The sequence below is a fragment of the Heterodontus francisci genome, chromosome 20 (genome assembly GCF_036365525.1).
Source record: "Heterodontus francisci isolate sHetFra1 chromosome 20, sHetFra1.hap1, whole genome shotgun sequence".
Lineage (NCBI taxonomy): Eukaryota > Metazoa > Chordata > Chondrichthyes > Heterodontiformes > Heterodontidae > Heterodontus > Heterodontus francisci.
In genome coordinates this window covers 42,799,768-42,825,047 of record NC_090390.1, presented here as the reverse complement: position 1 = coordinate 42,825,047, position 25,280 = coordinate 42,799,768, and the positions used below count along the sequence as shown (strand labels likewise).

General features: G+C 45.4%; 1 protein-coding gene across 1 annotated transcript in view; it reads right to left on the bottom strand.

Annotated features, from left to right (window-relative positions):
* LOC137380601 (cilia- and flagella-associated protein 46) overlaps positions 1–25,280 on the bottom strand; it is a 453,149-nt gene that overhangs the window by 68,284 nt on the left and 359,585 nt on the right. The window contains exons 47-50 of the mRNA XM_068052672.1: positions 22,037–22,227; positions 13,867–13,985; positions 7,656–7,747; positions 4,710–4,874 (exon numbers count right to left, since the gene is read on the bottom strand). Coding sequence (XP_067908773.1) covers positions 4,710–4,874; positions 7,656–7,747; positions 13,867–13,985; positions 22,037–22,227 — 567 coding nt within the window. The remainder of the gene's footprint in view (positions 1–4,709; positions 4,875–7,655; positions 7,748–13,866; positions 13,986–22,036; positions 22,228–25,280) is intronic.

Sequence of the window (25,280 nt, the reverse complement as noted above, 5' to 3'; positions counted from 1 at the left end):
GCACCTGGAGTATTGCGTACAGTTTTGGTCCCCTTACTTGAGGAGGGATTTAGTTGCATTGGAGGCAGTTCAGAGGAGGATCACTAGGTTGATTCCAGAGATGAGGGATTTGTCTTATGAAGAGAGATTGAGCAGTTTAGGCCTTTACTCTCCAGAGTTTAGAAGAGTGAGAGGAGATCTAATTGAGGTACATAAGATGATTAAGGGGCTTGACAAAGTAGACATAGAAAGGATGTTTCCTCTGGTGGGGCAATCTAGAACAAGAGGTCATAGTTTTAGGATAAGGGATAGCAGATTTAAAACTGAGATGAGGAGAAATTACTTCTCTCAAAGGGTTGAGAGTCTGTGGAATTCACTACCTCAGAGTGCGGTGGATGCCGGGACATTGAGTAAATTTAAGGAGGAGAGAGACAGATTTTTAATGAGTAAAGCGTTATGGAGAACGGGCAGGAAAGTGGAGTTAAGGCCGAGATGAGATCAGCTATGATTGTACTGAATGGCAGAGCAGGCTTGAGGGGCTGAAATGCCTACTGCTGCTCCTAGTTCTTATGTTCTTATGTTATAAACACTAATACAAAAGCAAAATACTGTGGATGCTGGAAATCTGAAATAAAAACAGAAAATGCTGGAAATACTCAGCAGGTCCGGCAGCATCTGTGGAGAGAAAAACAGTGTTCACATTTCAGATCTGTGACCTTTCATCAGAACAGTTCCGGTAAAAGGTCACAGACTTGAAATGTGAGTCGGAATTTTACCAGCCAAAATGTCGGGAGAGAGCCCACCTCTACCGGGCCTGGGGACTTTATTTCAGTAGAGGCGGTTGGTGCTTCGGGGGTGCCCTGTGTGGGGCACAGGGTGCCTGTTCAGGAGGGCCCTCCCTAGCCCACAAGGAGGCCTTGATTGGCCTGGGGCGGGCAGGCCATTTCTCGTTGCTACCACCCCTTGTAAAATTGCAGTGGGGGCGGAAAGGCGTCAGGACCAGCACCCCCTGTCTCCCACTCAATATTATGACTTCCCCGCCACCCGCCCGCTCCTATGGGAAGTGGGGGGGGGATGTAAATTTCTGGCCGTGAACTCTGTTTTACTCTCCACAGATGATGCCTGACCTGCTGAGTATTTCCAGCATTTTCTGTTTTTATTACTTGTGTCAGCTACCTGGAGATTGCAGACAGATTCTGCTGCAAAGGACTCAGATGAGGACTTAGATGGGGCAGGCTACAGAAGAAGCTTGATGGGCATGCACACTGAAATGCTTGATGCATTGACAGGCATGCCTGAGAGCATCTTGTCACTGTCAAAGAGCTTGGAGGAGTCCAGCTCCAACTTGGCATAGGGTTTCATGAAGAGCTTGGAGACCAGCCTTTCTGGTGTGGAAGTGGCGGCCACCTCCATGACAACACTTGCGAACCCAGCTGTGATGCAGCAACTGATAGATGATGTCTAAGCTTCCACTGCAGCAAAGACAGAAACCATGCAACCTCTGGGTGCTGCAGTGGAAGCTCAGAAGGTGGTCATGAGATCTCTGCCTGTTGCCATTCAAGCTCAGCTTGCTGCCATTATGGCTGCAGATACCAGTGCTCAAAGGGGTTTCCTGGGTCTCTCAGCAGTCAAGCAATCTGTCCTCCAGCAGATTACCAGGAGTGTTGAGGTGCTACCCTAAGGGAGTGGTAGTGGCTCCATGGAGCACAAACCTGCTGTCTTCTCTCAGAATGAAAGCAAATGTCTTCACACCACAGCAACTCCACCAGTCAGCCAGCAAGGCCAGACCCCTACCACCCATGCTGAGGTGCTGCAGTCTGAAGCCAGGCCCTCAAGGCCATCCTGCAAGGCTATCTTCTCTCCACTGAAAGTCAACAGCCTTCCACTAGCCATCCTGCAGCCACTGGGGTAGCACTGTGGAGAAGCTGGATGGCAGGCAAAGGCACCCACAACACAGGTATGAAGGGAAAGTACAAGGTTAACAGTTGAGCATTGTATGGAGTATTGGAAATGTTGTTGAATAAAGTTGTTATGGAATGGTTAGTTTGTGGTGACTTTTATTTCAAACTTGTGGCCAAGAGGATGCTATGATGGCCCATAGTAGAGGGCTGGTAAGGTGGGGAAGGGTGGAGCAGCAGTGATCGGGGCATCTTTACACTGGAATCGGAGTCAGGTGAGCTACTCACAGAAAGCCCATCATGAACGATTCAGATGCCTCCTCCTTTCCTCTTCTTGCTCTTCCTCCTCCTTTTATTGAGGCTGTCTATGAAGGCCTAGTGGCAAAGGCTGCAGCATCACGACTGACAGATTTTGTAGGATGTAGCAGACCACCGGGAATTGCAATCCAGCAAGTGTTAGCGGGCTTCTCCCAAGCGGTCCAGGCAGCAGAACCATTGTTTGAGAATGCCGATGGTCTGCTTCAATACATACCTGGTCACAGCATGGCTCTCGTAGAAGCACTCTCCACATATAATCAGGTGGTGGAGGGGAGTCATGAGTCATGTGAAGAGTGGGTAGCACTTGTCACCAAGTATCCACCCTCTGATTCGATGCAGCTGCTTGATGATGGCAGGAGTGGTTGACTGGCTCAAGATAAAAGCATTGTGACTGCAGTCAGAGTAGCGGGCATTCACCAATAAGATGGTCTGTGCATGGTCGCATACCAGCAAGAGTCGAACTCTTTTCGGTTTTGGTACATCTTCCAATTGAGATGTGGTGCCCTAAGAGCCATGTGTGTGCAGTCGATGACTCCCCACTACCCTGGCAAAGCCACATACTTTCTGCCCCTGTTTCACTCTGCTTAGAAAGAAGGCAATGACTTCCCTTTCCCTTCCAAAATGTGCTCAGTTTCCTCCCTGATGCAGTGATGCACGGCTGAGAGATGCTGCGGATGTCACCAGTTCCAGCTGGAAGGACCTTAGGGGTTGACATTGAAGGCAAAGGCGAACCTGATGGCCACAAGCAGTGCTATCCTTTCCCTGCTCTGCAGTTGCAGGTCCTGTTGGAGGAGGTGGCATTGTTCAGTTACCACCTCCTGGGTGAAATGTGACCACATCAGACATTGCTCCTGGCTGAGGTGGAGGTAGAAGTGCTCTCTGAAGACCCTAGGTGGGTATGGCCTTCTGTTGAGAGCCCACTGCCTCCTCCCTCTACTCACAGCTTCTCATCTCTGCTGCCTCTGGTCCATCTCCCTGACATGCTGCAGCCCAAGTGGGACTGCAATTATCACCCCCATGTCCCTATGTCTGAGCAAGCTTTCTGTTCAGAGACCTTTAAAATCCACTCCACTCCCTTCAAACTCAAAGAACTTGTGTGAGCACCTCCAAAAACACAGCACACAGTACTTACTTCCATTAATTCTGCAGCAGAAAAAGCAGCTTGGATTTTGTGTTGGAGACGGGGCTCCCGGTGCCGGGCCAAAAGGACAGGGAAAAGCCCACCTCTGCCTTTTCATGCCGCCCTGGAGCAATCCTCCGGTCTTTTAACCTCTAAGTTTCATGAGCCGGGATCCCTGTCCCTTTCAAGACTGGCATCACGCCTCCAAGAACTGTTGGCCAATCACAGGGGTGACAGCTCAGTAGAATCGGCAGTGCCACTAGGTGCGGTGGCAACTGCCGGTACTGCAGAGGCCTTGGACCCAGGCCAAGTGCTGGAACCCTGGACGTCAGGTAAATGAGGCAGTGTCACCGGGGCCAGTCTGGAAGGCCCCAGCGAGAGGGAGGGGATGTATGGGAGTGGTCATACAAACCAGGGGGAGGGGGGTCGTGGGGCTAAAGTGGTTCCCGGTGGGGGTCCTCTGTGGGCCACAGATTGCCTGTGGAGGAGGGACCCCCCCCCACCCAATCAAGCCCGCAGGGAATGCGCCTCGTGTTACAAAGCGCCCTCACCCCCCGCCACTGGTTAGATTGCAGCAGCAGTGGGAAGATGCCCTTAATTGGCTGTTAGGGGCCTCAACTGGCCTCTGGGCAGGAAGGCCATCATCATCCTATCCCACCCTCAGTAAGATTGTTTGGCTACGGGCCCTCCGCCCCCTGCCCCCGTCACCCATCACATTCTCTGTGCCCCACCCTGCCTCCGACCCCGCCTCAAGGGGGTCCATAAAATGCAGCCCAGCAAGTCTAAAGCACTTCACTTGAAAGTTTCATGGGGATTCCTTTAAATAGCACAGGTGTGACAGGGGGTGTTCCCTCCTGCAGCTGAATACCTGTTCTGCTGTGCGTGTTCAAAAGAGCGCATTAGCTGGACCTGCACGATCTAAAACAGCAAGTCGGGTGCAAAATGAACATTAGATGCTGACAGAAATCATAATGGCTCTTTCTGCAGGCTTAAAGTGCACACAAGGGACGTCTGTGCTACTGCCTTTCCAAACATGGCGATCAGCATGGGCTGGAGTGGATGTCGACGGGGCACAGGCACGTGCCATTTTTTCGAACTTTGGACCCTCACAATGGCAAAACCAGCCGTTGTACCGAACCGAATTATGTGGCCTTACTTCCTAAACTCCTACATCTTTCCCTACTCTTCTAAGACCATCAAACCCCACCTCTTTGACCAAACATGTGGTCACCCCTCCTAACTGATCCTTCTTAGGCTCAGCATCTGTTCTCCTCACACCTCTGTGAAGTCCTTTAGGGCATTTTTCCGTATTAAAGGTGCTAGCTGAATGCAAGTTGTTGATTTTCTGTAAACTGAGAAACTTCAGATTAATCAACCTATTGACTTAATATTACCTGACTCATCCCAGTGTAGGCGATTGTACAGCAACTGCAATGAGAAGTCTCTTGACACTGAGGTGATTACATCCTCCTGTAAGACCCTCAGCGCCTCTAAAGGTAGTTCCAACAATAGTTTATCAGCCAACAGGATTACAAATTCTCCTAAATTTTGAGATTGGCCTGAGAAAAATTGATTTAAAAAATTTAATTAGTTTCACAATTACTTTAGTGAAACAATATTGATGCAATAATGACACTATTAAGAAAACGACTGCGCAAACAAAAAGGAAAAAATCCTACAAAACGTTTTAGAAGACTGCACAGACATGCCCAAGTAATTTGTATAAACAGACATTTGAACATAATACAGCATTTGCTCTTTAACAAAATGGAATAGCACAGGTACTTAACATGAGGTGCTCTTGTGGAGGAATGTCAACTGTGTCTTCAGGTGGGAGATACAGAATGGAGACTAGGAATTAAGGGGCTAAAACCACCCAGGCAGCTTTTGTGTAGTAGTAGTTTACAGAAGTCCACTGGCAGTGGCCTGAAAGTACAATTCCTGCCCTCTTCTAGGCTTTAAGTAGTGAAACACACTCTTCACAAAACCAGTTAATAGTATGCTAATTAACTTGTTCATTGAAGAATTGATCACATTCGAGTTGGAAGGTGACAACGGCATGAATGGTAGTTTCAGCTACACATGGGATGGGGTAATGCTATGGAGGTGGATGTAACTCATTTTTATTATGGAGAAAATATGGGGTTGGAAACTCAGCTAGGGGTCAACAGCGGAGGTTGTGAACAGCCTAGCCTAGCACCTTCAATTCTTGGTGCCACACCAAGTCAAATGCTGCCCTGATGTCAAGGGCAGTCATTCTCTCCTCATCTCTGGAATTCAGCTCTTTGATCCATATTTGAAATGTGGACGGGGAAGAGGATGGAGTCAGTGGTGAGAGAACAAAATCCATGGTGGGACCTGAAGACATAGGCTTCCCAATGTTTAACTGGAGGAAATTACAGTTCATTCAAAACTTTAAATTGGGGAAGCAGTCTGATAGCAGAGGCAATGGACACCCAAAAGCATGGGGGGTCATATACATGTAGAATTTAACTCCATGCCATCAAGGTACAGCATGTAGATGATGAAGAGAAGGAGACCAATGATAGATCCTTAGGGGACTGCTAAGTTGAAGGTACAGGAGTGGCAAGAAAACCCATAGCTGTAGATATTTAGGCTACAATATGTGAGTGTGAAACCAAGTGCAAGCAGTCCCTTGGAGCTGCTCAATGAAAGAGAGACTTTGGAGGAGGATGGTGTGATTGACCACATCAAATGAACTCAGTGATATAGAAGTGATAATGCAACATGGTCCCAGTCACAAAGAATGCTGTTTCTGAATGATTTGGGCTGTTTAGGACTTATTAGGGCTGTTTGGGTGCTTGAGAGGTGTTGAAATATAATTGTGGGTTTCAAACAGGGAGCTATAAGAGTGATGGTTATGTATCTGGCAGGCGGCAATATGTTGATAAATCTTTGAGTTGAGGGGTCAAGTGTGAGGTCATTGAAGAGATGAGTAATGATGGCAGTTTTGTAAGGAAGGGACAACAATGCTCAAGCATAGGAAACCATTTATAATGTCAGCTCGATTGAAAGCCAGAAAGGGATGCTGGATGGTCAGAGTTTAGTGGGAATGAAGTCTAGCAGGCATCATGTAGGTCTGATGAACACGATGAGCTTGAAGGAGGCATAGGTTCAGGAAATTTGGGCAGAAATTTGAGAGAGACAAGAGGTAGGGCTGAAGTAGGAGGGGAACTGGGGAGATTATTTTGGAAGCAAAAGAGGTAGAGGATGAAGCAACAGATGCATCTGGTCACTCTCTTGGAAACAAAACAATCCAAGAGCTCCTCACACTTAATTTTAGAGGTGAGGGTGGAGGGGGCAGGGGAGAGGAGTTTCGGGGGTATGCTGGTATTAGAGAAAATGAAGCTGGATCGTTGCTCTCCAGGATAACCTTAGAGTAAATGCTGGCTTGGCAGATAGCATGTTTGGTAGAGCTTGAAATGGTCGAGTTAAATCTGATTATGAATAGCTAATTCAGTTAATGTGCCAGGTAAATTCATGTTTGCAACACTTGGATTTGAGGAAGCAATGATGGGGACATTCCATATAAATGACCAGGAGTGAATATGCTGACGGTTGCACTTGAGACAAGGGCAGTGAAAGTGATCTACTCTACAGGTGCAGAGAATTCATGGTGAATGGAAAGCTAAAAGCTAGGCAGTTAGGAGTTTAAGAGTGCAGTTGCTAGTGACTTAAGGGAAATACTTTTTCCCATGGTAGATGCAGAAAGAAATGGGGTTGAAAGAGGATCAGAGGGTGTAGATGATGAGGAATACAAACAAGTGACTCCAGTTGGCTTGAGCATTTTTGAGATCATGGGAGTAGAGGCACCAAGTAGGATTGCGAGGTCAAAAAGGTGGTTATGGATATGGTAGAAGTTGTTATATGAAGGGAAAGATTTAGGGTGATCAGAAGGGCAGTGAATTTGGGAGAGAAAGGGCAAGGAGACTTAGGTGGAAATTGAAGTCACTAAAAATGAGGAGTCATTTGGAGTTGAAGCTAAGGAAAGAAGGAAGGGAAGGTATTGCAGCAGGAACTGAAGGTGGGGCATGGGGGTGATGAACAATATACATTTTAAAGGTGAGCAAAATAATATAAATTAGGCTGTGAATTCCTCTTAAAAAATTGTCTTGTGTAGCATTGGTGTTAAAAGGAAAAAATGGCAATGATACAAGTGCAGTTTCTGAAAGTTTATGAAGCAACTACATAGCAAATCCAGATGAAATTATTGAACACATAATCTGATTTATTTATTTTCTTATTTAGACCAATATAACCGAAAGTTAATCACTTTATAGCTTGTCAGTGAAATTCTTCCCTGACTAATTGCCACATACCTGGAGTTGACTTTCCAGCCACTGATTTTTCCTCTTTGTTTTTGGATTTTGATTTCCCTGAATCCATGCCCATTACTGGGGAAGGCTGTTGACTGAAGACCATACATAATTAAAACTTATTTTCAAAAGATATCCATCTCCCACATATCATCGGAATATACCTAACATGGTTGGCTTTAGTGTTGTTATACCAAGCTATATATTTGACCGTCTGCTGCTTAGTCTTCAGTTTGTCTTCATTTTTCGCACAGGAAAATAAATGCTGTCAAGTCTTCTAAATCACTGTGTGCTAGAGATATTACTAGGGCTGTCTAAGATTCTCAACACAGTGGAAGCCAGTTTGGCTTGTGTAGCATCAGATAAAATTATGGAAGAATTTGTTCCCTAAATGGAACTTTGAGTGACTATTAAGCTATTGGGGTTTTCTGCGAGGTATTCTCCAAGGATTCAATGTTACCAAACATTAGACATTTAGTCAGCTATGACCAAATGTGTGTCTTTATAATAATGAAAGATGGATTGGTCGGAATAAAGACAAAAGACAGACAGAAAGAAAGGAAAAGAAAAAGAAATGAAAACAGAAAGAAAATCTATATAACTTCTTTCATGGTCTCAGGATGTCCTAAAGTGAAAGAAGTACTTTTTGAAGTATAGTCACTGTTGTAATGTAGTGTAGGCATGGGCATTTTTAAGCCCTCACGTCAGCCTAGGCCAAAGAACACTTTAAATTCAACTATTGTGGCCAGGACACTTTGAATTCGACCCATGTGGATTGTCCCTTTAAATCACTAACAAATTGCCTCTGAACAATGGATTAAAAATCAATTAAAGAAATACAATGACAGACCAAAAAACAGGGGTAAAAACAAGAAATGCTGGAAATATTCAGCAGGTCTGGCAGCATCTGTGGAGAGAGAAGCAGAGTTAACGTTTCAGGTCAGTGACCCTTCATCAGAACTGACAAATATTAGAAATGTAAAAGGTTTTAAGCAAGTAAAGTGGGGGAGGGTGGGGCAAGAGTTAACAAAAGGGAAGGTGTTGATAGGACAAGGTCACAGAGAATAACTGACCAGGTCATGGAACAAAGGCAAACGGTATGTTAATGATCGGCTGAAAGACAAAGCGTTAGTACAGAGAGGGTGTGAATTGACTGTAAAGCACAAAGCACTCCAAGCACAAACATTAAAAAAACAGAAAGTGGGTAGGCACAGTAGAAACAAACTAAAATAAACTAAAATAACCAAATAGAAAAGAAAGAATAAAAAAATAAAAAAATAACGAAACATAAAAAGGGGCGGGGGCTGTCATGCTCTGAAATTATTGAATACATTGTTCAGCCCGGCAGGCTGTAGCGTGCCTAATCGGATGAGATGCTGTTACTTGGGCTTGCGTTGAAGTTCACTGGAACATTGCAATCCCAGGACAGAGATGTGAGCATGAGAGTTGTTGAAGGGGGGGGGGGGGGGGGGGGTGCTGAAAAGGCCAGCAACTGGAAGCTCAAGGTCATGCTTACAGACAGAGCAAAGGTGTTCCGCAAAGCGGTCACCCAATCTGCGTTCACATTGTGAGCAGTGAATACAGTATACTAAGCTGAAAGTAGTACAAGTAAATCGCTGCTTCACCTGAAGGGGCCTTGGATAGGGAGGAGAGAGGAGGTAAATGGGCAGGTATTACACCTCCTGCGATTGCAGGGGAAGGTGCCATGGGAAGGGGACGAGGTGGTGGGGGTAATGGAGGAGTGGACAAGGGTGTCGTGGAGGGAACGATCCCTTCGGAATGTTGACAGAGGAAGGAAGGGGAAGATACGTTTGGTAGTGGCATCATGCTGGGTGTGGCAGATGTGGCGGAGGATGATCCTTTGGATATGGGGGCTGATGGGGTGGAAAGTGAGAACAAGGGGAACCCTGTCGTGGTTTTGGGAGGGAGGGGAAGGGGTGAGGGTAGAGGTGCGGGAAATGGGCCAGACACCGGACATGGTTGAGGGCCCTGTCAACCACAGTGGGTGGGGGGGGAATCCTTGGTTGAGGAAAAAGGAAGACATATCAGAAGCACTGTCATGGAAGTTAGCATCATTAGAGCAGATGTGTCGGAGACGGAGAAACTGGGAGAATGGAATGGAGTCCTTACAGGAGGCAGGGTGTGAAGAAGTGTAGTCATGGTAGCTGTGGGAGTCGGTAGGCTTGTAACGAATATCAGTCGACAGCCTAACCCCAGAGATGGAGACAGAGAAGTCGAGGAAGGGAAGGGAAGTGTCAGAGAAGGACCATGTTTTATTTATTTTATTTATTTATTTAGAGATACAGCACTGAAACAGGCCCTTTGGCCCACCAAGTCTGTGCCGACCAAGAACCACCCATTTATACTAACCCTACAGTAATCCCATATTCCCTACCACCTACCTACACAAGGGGCAATTTACAATGGCCAATTTACCTATCACCTGCAAGTCTTTGGCGGTGGGAGGAAACCGGAGCACCCGGCGAAAACCCACGCGGTCACAGGGAGAACTTGCAAACTCCACACAGGCAGTACCCAGAATTGAACCCGGGTTCCTGGAGCTGTGAGGCTGTGGTGCTAACTAGAAGGTGAGAGAAGGGTGAAAATTAGAAGCAAAGTTGATAAAGTTATCCAGTTCGGGGCGGGAGCAGGAAACAGCACCGATACAGTCACCAATGTACCGGAAAAAGAGTTCGGGGAAGGGGCCTGAGTAGGACTGGAACAAAGAATGTTCGACATATCCCACATATCTGTTCTGAAGAAGGGTCTCTGACCTGAAACGTTAACTTTGCTTCTCTCTGCACAGATGCTGCCAGACCTGCTGAGTATTTCCAGCACTACTTGAGTTGAAAGAGAAGTTGTTCAATGTGAGAACAAGTTCAGCCAGGCAGAGGAGGGTGGTGGTGGATGGGGACTGGTTGGGCCTCTGTTCAAGGAAGAAGCAGAGAGCCCTCAAATCATCCCGGTGGAGAATGGAAGTGTAGACAGGTTGGACACCCATAGTGAAGAGGAGGCAGTTAGGGCCAGGAAACTGGAAATTGTCAAAATGACGTAGGGCGTCAGAAGAGTCACGGATGCAGGTGGGAACAGAATGGACCAGGGGAGAAAAGATAGAGTCAAGATAGGAAGAAATAAGTTCAGTGAGGCAGGAACAGGCTGAAACAATGGGTCTGCTGGGACAGTCCTGTTTGTGGATTTTGGGAAGGAGGTAGAAGCGGGCTGTCCGGGGTTGCGGGACTATGAGGTTGGAAGCTGTAGAGGGAAGATCTCTAGAGGAGATGAGAGCAGTGACAGTTCTGTGGACAGTAGCTTGATGTTCGCTGGTGGGGTCGTGGTCCAGGGGGAAGTAGGAAGAAGAGAGTTGGCGCTGAGCCCCTGCAAGGTAGAGGTCAGTACGCCAGACAACAACAGCACCACCCTTATCTGCAGGTTTGATGACAATGTCGAGGTTAGACCTGAGAGAACGGAGTGGACTTCTGGTCAAAGAAGTGAGCACGGAGGCGAAGGCGACGGAAGAAGAGCTCAACATCATGCCGAGCATGAACTGAGTCCTTTGCTGAGTACAGGGAGTTCACCAGCCAGTCTTTGAATATTCAAAGACCTGATAAGGGATGCCATTACCTGGACAAGTCATTTCAAATAAAATAAAACCAGTTATCAATTTGCACCCTCTCCAGACCTCTCCAAGCTATCAAGACATGATTAACTCATCTCCCCTCCATTTTTCACCTACTTTTAATAGATTTTAATAGAAGTGTTCAAAATCATTATTAGTCTGGACAGCGTATAAAGAAAGAAACTGCTCCCGTTGGCTGAAGACTTGAAAACCAGAGGACACCAATATCAGGTGAATGGCAAAAGAACCAACGGCGACATGAGGAAAAACTTTGCGTGCAGCGAGCGGTTAAGATCTGAAATGCACTGCCTAAGTGTGTGGTGGAGGCAGATTCATTCATAGCTTTCAAAAGGGAAGTGTATAAGTACCTGAAGAGAAAAGATTTGCAGGGCTGTGGGGTAAAGGCAGTGAATGTAACTAGCTGATTTGCTCTTACAGAGAGCCGGCACAGACACGACAGGCCGAATGGCTTCCTTCTGTGCAGCAACCATTCTATGATACGATGTGATGAGGTGAACAATTGGGGATCCTGAGACTGTCTAAGAATGAATGAGTCGTGGCAGCTTCCAAGGAATCGTGCACACACTTGGATGAAGAGTATACGGTGGTTATAGACAAGCTGCACATTGAGGGACTGAAAGACCTTCCTATTAACAAATGCCCCTACCTGCTTCGATGGTGTCTTAATGGTCACATGGGTACAGTCTACTACCTGCTGCAACTGAGAGAATCCTGCCATTGAGGCAAATCTGACAACCCTCTGGGCCTGACTCGCCGCATCCATGGAAAATCAATGTATTCAAATGTCCTCGCATACAGAGCATCTGTGATCTACGTTCCGCAGGTACGAGTGGCCGATTGAGAATGTCTGCAGCCGATGCCTAAAAGAAGCCAGTGACATAGAAATATCATCTTCATTGCCAAGAGTACTGGATGTCCAACCGCTTCTTGGGGCCTGATGTCCTGTCTTCATCCAGAAGTGCACAAATGTCTGCAACTACTTGCCGTGAGAGGCGCAGCCTTCTACTTCGCTGCTGCTCCAATAGGTCTTGGTCTATGAAACTGAGCCTTTGCCTATAAACCCTCTGTTGAGGATTGTGCTCTCTTCTGTTCCCTGACCCCCGTCCAACCTGTCTGTGGTGCACTGATGCTTGACATGCTGCTCCTCTTCCATGGTCCAGCCGACCACTGAATAAGTCTGTTTGTGCACTTCACTGCTATGAGTTGTCATGACAGATTACGTCCCTGGAAGACAATCTAAATTATCAGCCCCAACATTTTTACAGAACAACCATTGCTCCATGGCAGGTCTAAGGAATCATCCCTGTTGCCTCCACTCTTGAGTGAGGACTGCATATAAATTTCATTGCACAAGGGCCTCCCACTGTGCCGCCACCTCAGCTTAGCTGCTGGGGTGCTGACAGTGTCGGGCCCATGCAATGTTCGCAAGATCTCATGGCACTTGCTGCATGGTGCTTAATTGACATTTAATTGACCCTATTTGGATACCCACCACTGCCAGGCGGGTAGCAGATACCTCATTTACCCCACCTCCGGCAATGATGCTCGGAAGCGGGAACACGTCAGGGAGATGACCCAAAGCAAAACTTCCAATATTTGCTCCCGGCCCAGTCTCCAAAGCCGCCTCGGCAGGGCTGGGAAGATTCCGCCCTGTGTATAATGCTATAATGTGACCAGCTTGAAATTATCCTCATTTAGGAATTCATTTAAGACTTACTGATTTAATTTATAGCACAGCCCCACCTTTTTACCTGGAGTAGAAATCAGTTCTCTTTTGATCGCTATAAGTTCTTTATTATACACAGATAATTTTCTACACAATTATTGACTGACAATCATTATAACCTGAACATCCATGGTTCAGTAGAATTGTGGTAGAAGTGCTGGAAATTAAGCCATGGCATGCATCTGCCGCATTTGAACCTTGCCTGGTAATTTGCGTGGGGCTTTGTTGGTGTAGCCTCCGCCCGCTGAAACAAGATCACTAATGACAGAGGTGGCATGGCCGGAGGAAGGATCTCCCAGCCTGGGAATATTCTTGTCTCCATTCTGGGATTCACCAGTGTATTGGTCTCCAGATGGCATATATGAAACCGGGGGTGGAGGGTACAGGTTGGCTGTAGGCTGAACCGCAACAATTTTTAAATGTTTCAAGTATTTATAAAAGGGACCAATGGTGCTCTATGGTCATGTTTCCAGAGGGGAGGATGCAGCCCAGAGCAGCAGCCAATTATGAATTTTGTTGCCTTCCTACAGACAGGTGCCTCAGACAAGTTCCTGTGGTATGGACACCAACACGGATTATTAAGAAGCCTACTCCTCAGCCTGCAAATTAAGTCAGAGGTTTCCAGCAGGTGTACCCCAGCACATATACCTGTTGTCCCCAAAAAGTTTTGGGCTAGGGTCTCTCAGGCGTCTCTGTTTGATCAGCCACAGAAACTCAGAGGTGCACCAAAAAAATCATTTTGTTCTTGGCCATTCAGGTATGTGGCAGGCATTTGTAGCAGTGAACGTCAGAATTATCCTACTGGCTGTTGCAAGGAAAAGGCCTTACTTCTATACCTTGTGAGTACTTACGGAACAAATGTAAAGTCAAACTGCGACAAAACAGGATTCAGGTAATCTTCCATAGATTCGATAATACTGGAGAAGTCTTCATCAAGCCTACGTTCATTTCCTGCAGTAGTTTTCGTATTCTTTTAATTTGAATATGAAACAATAAGTTAAAATATTTATCTTAATGATATCTTAAAACATTTATTATTAGCTACTCTTCCAAGTAATGCAATATAATGCACATTGCAATATTCCCAGGCCCACTGATTAACAGTGATAAATTATGTTTTTGATTGCATGGTATTCTGGGACTTTTACTGCTTTTTGAAAATGAATTCCATGACTCTTCATTTTCCTTAAGAACGGGAAAGCCATAGCTTTGAATTCTATGTATCCATTTTGATTGATTCGCTTTCTTCTTTCATATATTGGAAGCTATTGCTGCATGTATAATTTAGATTGCTTTTTTGAACTTTGTGATTGATACTTTGTACTTTTGCTTCCTACTTCAACTGGGACAAGTAAAGGAACTTTATTTTAGTGACGACAGCCTGAAGAAACTTTCAAAATAGATGGCCTATGTTTTTGTTTATTCCTTCTTGGGATGACAGTGTTGCTGGCAAGGCCAGCATTTATTGCCCATCCCTAATTACTCCTGAGAAGGTGGTGATGATCCGCCTTCTTGAATCATTGCAGTCCATGTGGTGGAGGTACACCCACAGTGCTGTTAGAAAAGGAGTTCCAGGACTTTGACTCAGCAATAGTGAAGGGGAATGTCAATATAGTTCCAAGTCAGGATGGTATGTGACTTGGAGGGGAACTTGCACAAGAACACAAGAAATAGGAGCAGAAATAGACCATATGGCCCATCGAGCCTGCTGTACCATTCAGTATGATCATGGATGATCTTGGGCTTGAATTCCACTTTCCTGCCCACTCCCCATATCCCTTGATTCCCTGCAAGACCAAAAATCTGTCTATCCCAGCCTTAAATGTATTCAATGATGGAACATCCACAACCCTCTGGGGAAGAGAATTCCAAAGATTCACAACCCTTTGAGTGAAGTAATTTCTCCTCATCTCAGTCCTGAATGATTGACTCCTTATCCTGAGACTGTGTCCCCATGTTCTAGATTCCCTGACCAGTGGGAGCAATCTTTCAGCTTCCACCCTATCAAGCCCGTTCAGAATCTTGTATGTCTCAATTAGATCACCTTTCATTCTTCTAAACTCCAGAGAATATAGGCCCAATTTGCTCAGCCTCTCATAGGACAACACCCTCATCCCAGGGACCAGTTTCGTAAATCTTCGCTGCACTGCCTCCAGCGCAGGTATATACTTTCTTAAATGTGGAGACAAAAACTGCACACAGTATTCCACGTGCGGTCTCACCAAAGCCCTGTACAATTTTAGTAGGACTTCTCTATTCTTGTACTCCAATTCCCCTTGCAATAAAGGCCAACGTGCCATTTGTCTTCCTAATAGCCTGCTGCACCTGCATGTTAACTTTGTGTGTTCCTTGTAGGAGTACCCCCAAGTCTCTCTGAACCATTAACACTTACCAGTTTCACACATTTTAAAAAATGTTCTGCTTTTCTATTTTTATGACCAAAGTGAAAAACTTCACACTTCCCTACATTATACTCGATTTGCCATCTTGTTCCCCACTCACTTAACCTGTCTATATCTCTTTGCAGCCTCTCTACATCCTCCCCACAGCTTAGCTTCCCACCGAGCTTTGTATCATCAGCAAACTTAGATGCATTACTCTCTGTGGTGGTGTTCCCAAGCATCTGCTGCCTTTGTTCTTCTAGGTGGGGTCACGGGTTTGGAAGGTGTTGTCAAAGGAGGCTTGGCAAGTTGCTGCAGTGCATCTTGTAGATGATAAACACTGCTGACGCTGTGGGTCAGTGGTGGAGGAAGTGAATGTTTAAAGGTGGTGGATAGGGTACCAATGAAGCAGCCTCCTTTCTCCTGAATAGTGTCAAGCTTCTTGAGTGTAGTTGGAGCAGCACTCATACAGGCAAGTGCAGAGTATTCCATTACACTTCTGACTTATGCCTTGTAGATGGTGGACAGGCTTTGGGGAGCCAGAAGCTGAGTTACTTACTGCAGAATTCCCAGCCTCTGATATGCTCTTGTAGTCACAGTATTTATATGACTGGTTCAGTTCAGTTTCTGGTCAATGGTAATTGCCAGGATGTTTATTGTGGGTGATTCAGTGATGATAATATCATTCAATGTCATGGGCTGCTGGATCTCTTGTTGGAGATGCCCATTGCCCGCCAGAGACCATTTTTCTCACTTGGAGAAGCATGGTTTAATAAGGAATAGCCAACATGGATTTGTTCAAGGTAAATCCTATCTGACTAAACTGGTTGAGTTCTTTGGGTGAAGTTACAGTGAAGATTGATGAAAGTAGTGCAGTAGATGTATATATGGAATTTCAAAAAAAGTATTTGACAAAGTACCACATTACAGACTTAATCAGAAAATAGAAGCATGTGGTATTAAAGGCATGGTGATAACTTGAGTATAAACTGGCGAAGGGATAGGAGACAAAGAGAAGTGGTGAATGGATGCTTGTTTTTGGCTCGAGGGAAGTACAGAGTGGGCAGACTATTGCTTTTCTTGTTACATAGAAATGATCTTGACTTAGGAATAGGGTGTATAATTTCAAAGTCTGTGGGAAATACAAAACTTGACAACATAATACATAGTGAACGGAATAGTAGCAGATTTCAGGAGGCCATAGATTTATGAAATGGGCAGACACATGGGAGATGGAATTTCATGCAGATAACTGTGAAGTGATTCACTTTGGAAGAAACAACAAGCAGAGCAGTATGATCTAAATGGTTAAAATAAAAGCAAAATACTGCCGATGCTAGAAATCTGAAATAAAAATGTAAAGTGCTGGAAATACTCGGATCTGGCAGCATTTGTGGAGAGAGAAACAGAGTTAACGTTTCAGGTCGATGACCTTTCACCAGACCTGTTGAGTATTTCCTGCACTTTCTGCTTTCCTAATTTAAACGGTACTATTTTGCTGTGGGTGGGTTGGGGGTGAGGGTGCAAGTTTTATTTATTCGTTCATGGGATGTGGGCATCACTGGCTAGGCCAGCATTTACTGCCCATCCCTAATTGCCCTTGAGAAGGTGGTGGGGAGCTGCCTTCTTGAACTGCTGCAGTCCATGTGGGGTAGGTACACCCACAGTGCTGTTAGGAAAGGAGTTCCAGGATTTTGACCCAGCGACAGTGAAGGAACGGCGATATAGTTCCAAGTCAGGATGGTGTGCGACTTGGAGGGGAACTTGCAGGTGGTGGTGTTCCCATGCATTTGCTGCCCTTGTCCTTACAGTTGGTAGAGGTCATGGGTTTGGAAGGTGCTGTCTAAGGAGCCTTGGTGCATTGCTGCAGTGCATCTTGTAGATGGTACACACTGCTGCCACTGTGCGTCGGTGGTGGAGGGAGTGAATGTTTGTGGATGGTGTGCCAATCAAGCGGGCTGCTTTGTCCTGGATGGTGTCGAGCTTCTTGAGTGTTGTTGGAGCTGCACCCATCCAGGCAAGCGGAGAGTATTCCATCACACTCCTGACTTGTGCCTTGTAAATGGTGGACAGGCTTTGGGGAGTCAGGATGTGAGTTAATCGCTGCAGGATTCCTAGCCTCTGACCTGCTCTTGTAGCCATGGTATTTATATGGCTACTCTAGTTCAGTTTCTGGTCAATGGTAGCCCCTAGATGTTGATAGTGGGGGATTCAGCGATGGTAATGCCATTGAATGTCAAGGTGAGATGGTTGATTCTCTCTTGTTGAAGATGGTCATTGCCTGGCACTTGCGTGGCACGAATGTTACTTGCCACTTATCAGCCCAAACCTGTCCAGCTCTTGCTGCATTTCTACAGACTGCTTCAGTATCTGAGAGGTTGCAAATGGTGCTGAACATTATGCAATCATCAGTGAACATCCCCACTTCTGACCTTGATTAAAGGAAGGTCATTGATGAAGCCACTGAAGATGGTTGGGCCTCGGACACTACCCTGAGGAACTCCTGCAGTGATGTCCTGGAGCTGAGATGATTGTCCTTCAACATGGAGGAGTACTGACTGAGGGAGAGCAGTAGGTGGTAACCAGCAGGAGGTTTCCTTGCCCATGTTTGACCTGATGCCATGAGATCTCATGGAGTCCGGAGTCGATGTTGAAGACTCCCAGGGCAACTCCCTGCCGACTGTATACCACTGTGCCACCACCTCTGCTGGGTCTGTCTTGCCGGTGGGACAGGACGTAACCGGGGATGGTGATGGTGGTGTCTGGGACATAGTCTATGAGTATGACTATGTCAGGCTGTTACTTGACTAGTCTGTGGGACAGCCCTCCCAACTTTGGCACAAGCCCCCAGATGTTAGTAAGGAGGACTTTGCAGGGTCGACAGAGCTGGGATTGCCATTGTCGTTTCTGGTGCTTAGGTCGATGCCGGGTGGTTTGTCCGGTTTCATTCCTTTTTATTGACTTTGTAGCGGTTAGATACAACTGAGTGGCTTGCTAGGCCATTTCAGCGGGCATGTCAGAGTCAACCACATTGCTGTGGTTCTGGAGTCACATGTAGGCCAGACCAGATAAGAACAACAAATTTCCTTCCCGAAAGGACATTAGTGAACCAGATGGGTTTTTACAACAATCGACAATGGTTTCATGGCCATCATTAGACGAGCTTTTAATTCCAGATTTATTAATTGAATTCAAATTCCACTTTCTGTTGTGGTGGGATTCGAACCCATGTCCCCAGAGCAATACCCTGGGTCTCTGGGTTTCTAGTCCAGTGACAATACCACTACGCCACAGCCTCCCCTTAGCCAAAGCAGAAAGATCTGGGGGTGCATATTCACAAATCCTTGAAGGTGGCATGGAAAGTTGAGAAAGTGGCTAAAAAAACATATAGGATACTCAGCTTTGTAAATAGAGGCATTGAATACAAAAACAAGGAAGGCATGCTAAACTTTTGCAGATCCTGGTTATGCCTCAGATGCAGCAGTGTGTACAATTGTGGGCACCACCCTTTAAGAGTGATATCAAGGCCCAGGAAAGGGTACAGAGAAGGTTTACTGGGATGATACCAGGGATGAGAGATTTAAGAGAAGCTGTGACTGTTCTCCTTAGAACAGAGAAGGTTAAGTCGAAACCCAATTCAAACACTGAGAGGTTTTGATAAAGCAAGTCGGGAGAAACTATTTCCTGTGGCAAGTGGGTCAATAACCAGAGGTTATAGTTTTAAAATATTGACTAAAAGAACTAGATGGAACATGAGGAAAAATTATTTAAGATCTGGAACACACAACCTGAAATTGGGGAACTGGCACAGACAGTATGGGCTGAATGGCCCCCTTCTCTGCTAGGGGAACGAAGAACAAAGAACAGTACAGCACAGAAACAGGCCATTCGGCCCTCCAAGCCTGCGCCGATCTTGATGCCTGCCTAAACTAAAACCTTCTGCACATCCGGGGTCCGTATCCCTCCATTCCCATCTTATTCATGTATTTGTCAAGATGCCTCTTAAATGTCTCTATGGTACCTGCTTCCACCATCTCCCCTGGCAACAAGTTCCAGGCAGTCACCACCCTCTGTGTAAAGAACTTGCCTCGCACATCCCCTCTAAACCTTGCCCCTCTCACCTTAAACCTATGTCCCCTAGTAACTGACTCTTTCACCCTGGGAAAAAGCTTCTGACTATCCACTCTGTCCATGCCACTTATAACTTTGTAAACCTCCATCATGTCGCCCCTCCACCTCCGTCGTTCCAGTGAAAACAATCCGAGTTTATCCAACCTCTCCTCATAGCTAACGCCCTGTAGATCAGGCAACATCCTGGTAAACCTCTTCTGTCCCCTCTCCAAAGCCTCCACGTCCTTCTGGTCGTGTGGCGACCAGAATTGCACGCAATATTCTAAGTGTGGCCTAACTAAAGTTCTGTACAGCTGCAGCATGACTTGCCTATTTTTATACTCTATGCCCCGACCGATGAAGGCAAGCATGCCGTCTGCCTTCTTGACTACCTTATCCACCTGCGTTGCCACTTTCAGTGACCTGTGGACCTGTACGCCCAGATCTCTCTGCCTTCAATACTCCTGAGGGTTCTGCCATTTACTGTATACTCCCCACCTGCATTAGACCTTCCAAAATGCATTACCTCACATTTGTCCGAATTAAACTCCATCTGCCATTTCTCCGCCCAAGTCTCCAACCGATCTATGTCCTGCTGTATCCTCTGACAACCCTCATCACTGTCTGCAACGCCACCAACCTTTGTGTCGTCCGCAAACTTACTAATCAGACCAGCTACATTTTCCTCCAAATCATTTATATATACTACAAACAGCAAAGGTCCCAGCACTGATCCCTGCGGAACACCACTAGTCACATCCCTCCATTCAGAAAAGCACCCTTCCACTGCTATCCTCTGTCTTCTATGACCAAGCCAGTTCTGTATCCATCTTGCCAGCTCCCCTCTGATCCCATGTGACTTCACCTTTTGTATCAGTCTGCCATGAGGGACCTTGTCAAAGGCTTTATTGAAGTCTATATAGATAACATCCACTGCCCTTCCTTCATCAATCATCTTCGTCACTTCCTCAAAAAACTCAATCAAATTAGTGAGACACGACCTCCCCTTCACAAAACCATGCTGCCTCTCGCTAATAAGTCCATTTGTTTCCAAATGGGAGTAAATCCTGTCCCAAAGAATCCTCTCTAATAATTTCTCTGCCACTGACGTAAGGCTCACTGACCTATAATTTCCTGGATTATCCTTGCTACCCTTCTTAAACAAAGGAACAACGTTGGCTATTCTCCAGTCCTCTGGGGCCTCACTGTAGCCAATGAGGATGCAAAGATTTCTGTCAAGGCCCCAGCAATTTCTTCCCTTGCCTCCCTCAGTATTCTGGGGTAGATCCCATCGGGCCCTGGGGACTTATCTACCTTAATGCTTTGCAAGACACCCAACACCTCCTCCTTTTTGATAATGAGATGACTGAGACTATCTGCACTCCCTTCCCTAGGCTCATCATCCACCAAGTTCTTCTCCTTGGTTATGCCAATTACTGTATGAAGGCCTGCCGCTAAGATCATCTGCTCAGACAGTAGCTGGTAGAGTGATGGCTGTACTCAACTTTTATGCATCGAGCCATTTCAAGAAACCACCGAGCAGCTGTGCAATATCACAAAGGCTATTGTACTGGCATTCATTCATCAAGTAACTGGCACACTTCGTAATGCTGGGGAATTCATCCAATTTGCATTACAGAAAGTGTTACAGAGCCATACATATTTATTGTTTTGCCGAGTTCCTTAAAGTGCAGGGTACAATAGATGGCACCCACATAGGACTGCGAACTTCCTCAATTTTCTTAATAGAAAGGGGTACCACTTGCAAAAATGATCAGATTGTGTGTGACCACATGCAAAGAATTCTCTGCATCAATGCCAGATTTGCTGGAAGATGCATTTATTCTCAGAAATTCTGCCGTCCCTGACTGCTGCAAGAAAGATATTCAGATGAACAGATGGATTGTGGGTGGCAAAGAGTACCCGTTGCTGCCATGGATAATAATATTTCTAAGAGTTGCAAAACAGCAGCTGAGAAGCACTAGACTGAGGCACCAGAATTGTCAGAGAGAACTATAGGGGTCTTCGGGGACAATTTTTCTGCCTTGTTACATCAGTGGGGACTGTGTAATATGCCCCAGAGCACGTATCCTGCATAGTTATAGTTTGCTGTGCTCTGCAAACCACAGTCATCCAAAAAAACCTAAACATGGAGGTAAATATTGCTGTTTTGTCTAAAATGGTGATCTTTTTGCCAATTTCCAGTAACGTATTGGAACTGCAATCAAGGTTTATCTGTTCTTTATTGTTCCAGCCATTACACTGCTAGAGTTAATTGCAAAAATGACACTAACTTGCGTAAACAGCTGAAAGAAAGTTTGCATGTAGAGACTCATCATTCAATTATAAAAAAATCATACGATAGTTTTGCATATTGTGCAATGGTAGATTTACAGCATAGAAAAATGGTACAAAAAGGGACAACTAGTTTTTTTGTACAGAAACATTAATTTCTGCATTGAAGACAAAATATACAAGATATAATAATGATTATATAGTGAACACAATATGGCAAGCCAAATTAACTCACCTTATCTAGATTTATGTCTTGTAATTTCTGAAGCTCCTCCTTCCTTTGCATCTTGTAATTGCGCTGGTATTCAAGTTTTAAAAGATACTGCGCCAGTTTCTGCTTATACCTGGAGACTCTTGTTAATAGACTTGAAAGTAATTCAGAATTTACAGAAGTACGAACAATTCTAGCTTGTTTTGGACCGGGATCTGAATGAATAAAATAAATATTCATTTGGTTAAAAGATTAACATAGTGATATTCAATGAAAAGGCGAACAAAGCTATATCAAAATAGTGGTCAGAAAACAAAGTCAGCTTCATCACCATTATATAAGATAATTATTTGTCCATTAAAGTTTAAAGAACAGATAAGGACTGGATGGTCCAGCAGGATAATTCAGTGTCCTTTTCTTTTTTAGACATTTTTTCAATTTCGGCTTCGACTCATGGATGAAACCTGCTGGCTGTTAGATTCTATTTGAGTTTAGTCCCTGAAAAGGCATGGGCTCACTGTACAAAAGTATGGGTGGCACAGTGGCGCAGTGGTTTGCAGATTGATAGGTAAATTGGCCATTAAAAATTGCCCCCAGTATAGGTAGGTGGTAGGGAAATATAGGGACAGATGGGGATGTGATAGGAATATGGAGTTAGAGTATGATTATCATAAATGTGTGGTTGATGGTCGGCACAGACTCGGTGGGCTGAAGGGCCTGTTTCAGTGCTGTATCTCTAAATTAAAAAAAACTAAATACATCTTTATAGTCGTTAAGCTGCCAATCTCATTTAAAAAGCCACAGGGTGCCTTGGGTAAAAAATGGAAAAATGTCACACAGATTTAAGTTGATACGAAACGCATTGTTGGAGCAAACCAGAGGGTGTATCTAACATTGTAGTGCTTCGTGTTGACAATGGGTGTTAAAATTAAAAAATATTCCATTTCAGGTGCTAACAGTTCAAAAAATTCTGAAAACTAAGTCTTCGAAAAAGAAAACATAAGCATTATTCTTCAACTAATGTTATGTAGCAAGTTGAAGATTCTCATATTATGTGAATAACAACAAGTAATTTCATTTTATAGTGTCTTTAAAGTAATAAAACATAGAATTGCAAAGAATATACAGCACAGAAACAGGCCATTCGGTCCAACCAGCCGATGCCAGTATTTATGCTCCATTCGAATCTCCTCCTATCCTTCTTCATCTCACCCTATCAGTATATCCTTCTATTCCCTTCTCCCTCATATCTAGCCACCCCTTATATATATCTATACTGTTTGCTTCAACCACGCAGCATGGTAGTGAGTTTCACATTTTTACCACTCTCTGAGTAAAGAAGTTATTCTGAATTCTCTATCTGATTTTTTGGTGACTACCTCATAGTGATGGCATCTAGTTTTGCTCTTCCCCACAAATGGAAACACTCTGGGCTGAATTTTTCTGCAGGCGCCAGGAACCTGTGTCGGAACCATTTCCAAGTTCTAACCCCACTGGTGTCCGACGTCTGCCCCCTGACGCATCTTACGAGAGACAGCCAATTAAAAGGCCGCTTCTGTGTCGCTATCCAATTAAGGACAGCGGGCGGAAAAGTGTCACGGAAGACCCAATCAGAGGGTTCTCAGCACTGCATGACCAGCAGCCTCACCGGGAGAGGCAGGTGCCGCTGAGGCAGAAAGGGCAGCGTGAGGGCACTTCAAATTGGAGATGCTCTCGGATGCCTGCAGAAAATTTTTAAATAAAGCCCACAGCTGTTAGGGTCATCAGTGTGGAAGGGGAACCCCTCTACAGGATTGATTGTGGCTGTGGCCTTTTTATCCTTGTAGCTCCTTCACTGGGGCATTGAGAGGAGGCTCCAATGGTGCCACGGCCTGCCACCAGACATCTGCCTACAAGTCGCTCCCGGGCTCCAGACTCTGCGGGGGGCCGGTCCGACGCTGCTAAAATGCTGGAAGGTTTGGAAAATGATTCCTAAATAGGGCCTTAATTGGCTGTGCACCTCTGTGGAGCATGTTGCTGATTCCAGTGGCAGCCTTCCCCTCGGAAACTCTCCAGGAGGCAGGTCAGCATCAGGGAGACGTCCCGACACGCAAATATCTGAATTTGCCTGCCGCGTCCCCCCCCCACCCCGCCACCGTCTCTGTGGGGTTGGGAAGATTCCATGATTCCATCCTCTGTGCATACTCGAGCAAGGCTTTCATTATTTTAAAGATCTCTATTAGGTCATCCCTCAGCCTTCTCTTTTCAGGTGAAAAAAGATCCAGCCTGATGATCCTTTTCTGATAGGGGTAACCTCTCATTTCTGGTATCATCTTTGTAAATCTTTTTTGCACCCTCTCCAGTGCCTCTACATCCTTTTTAATAGTAAGGCGACCAGAATTGTAATTGTTCCAAGGCAATTTATAGGAGCTTTATCAAACAAAATTGGACACAACCACGAGGAGATATTGGGACAGGTGACTAAAAGCTTGGTCAAAGTGGCTTGTCTTAAAGGAGGTAACCCATCCTATTTAGGAGTCATGCTCAATCACACCTTGCTGTATAGCAGCTCAGGAAGAATCTAAAGAGAAGGGGCAATCTGATCCAGAAACTTGCTAGATCTACATGGGGAGCGGATGCTCAATCCCTCCATACAGCAGCACTTGCCCCAGTGTAAGTTACAACAAGTAATGGTCTATGACATGGCTATCAAGTCCGCATACCAAATCTACTGATTCCCAGCTGAACACTAACAATTATGAGAATTAACACTGGGTTGCTTTTATTGACACCGACGCACTGGCTGCTTGTGCTTGCAAACATCGCATAACCACATCGCCGCTTTGAATATGCAGTCACCAGAGAATACAATTACTACATCAGTAGTGCTTATCCAGATCATCTTGACACTAACTCATTTCAAAACTAGAAAGTCACTACACCAAAGCCCTTCAGTGATCTCCCCTCGGCCTTAATGATCAATGGCATAATCCTTGGAAGAAAGGCAACATACCAAAATGATCCTGAGGATCAAAGCTTCCTGCAAATGGTGGACAACTGCCTCAGAACTGGTCTTGGTAAATGCTATCCAATCCAATGTTGCCTATAAAATTTTGTTTTGCGTGTGACCAGTTTTTTCAGTGCATGGTACTTCTAAATTTTTTGTGCAGCCGTGCAAGCACATTATTTACCACACAAGGCCTGTGCAGTACCTTCCAGGCTGCTATGTGACCATGCATGTGCTCAGATTAGCAGAAACATTGATGCTGCTAACTCCTCCATCAATGGA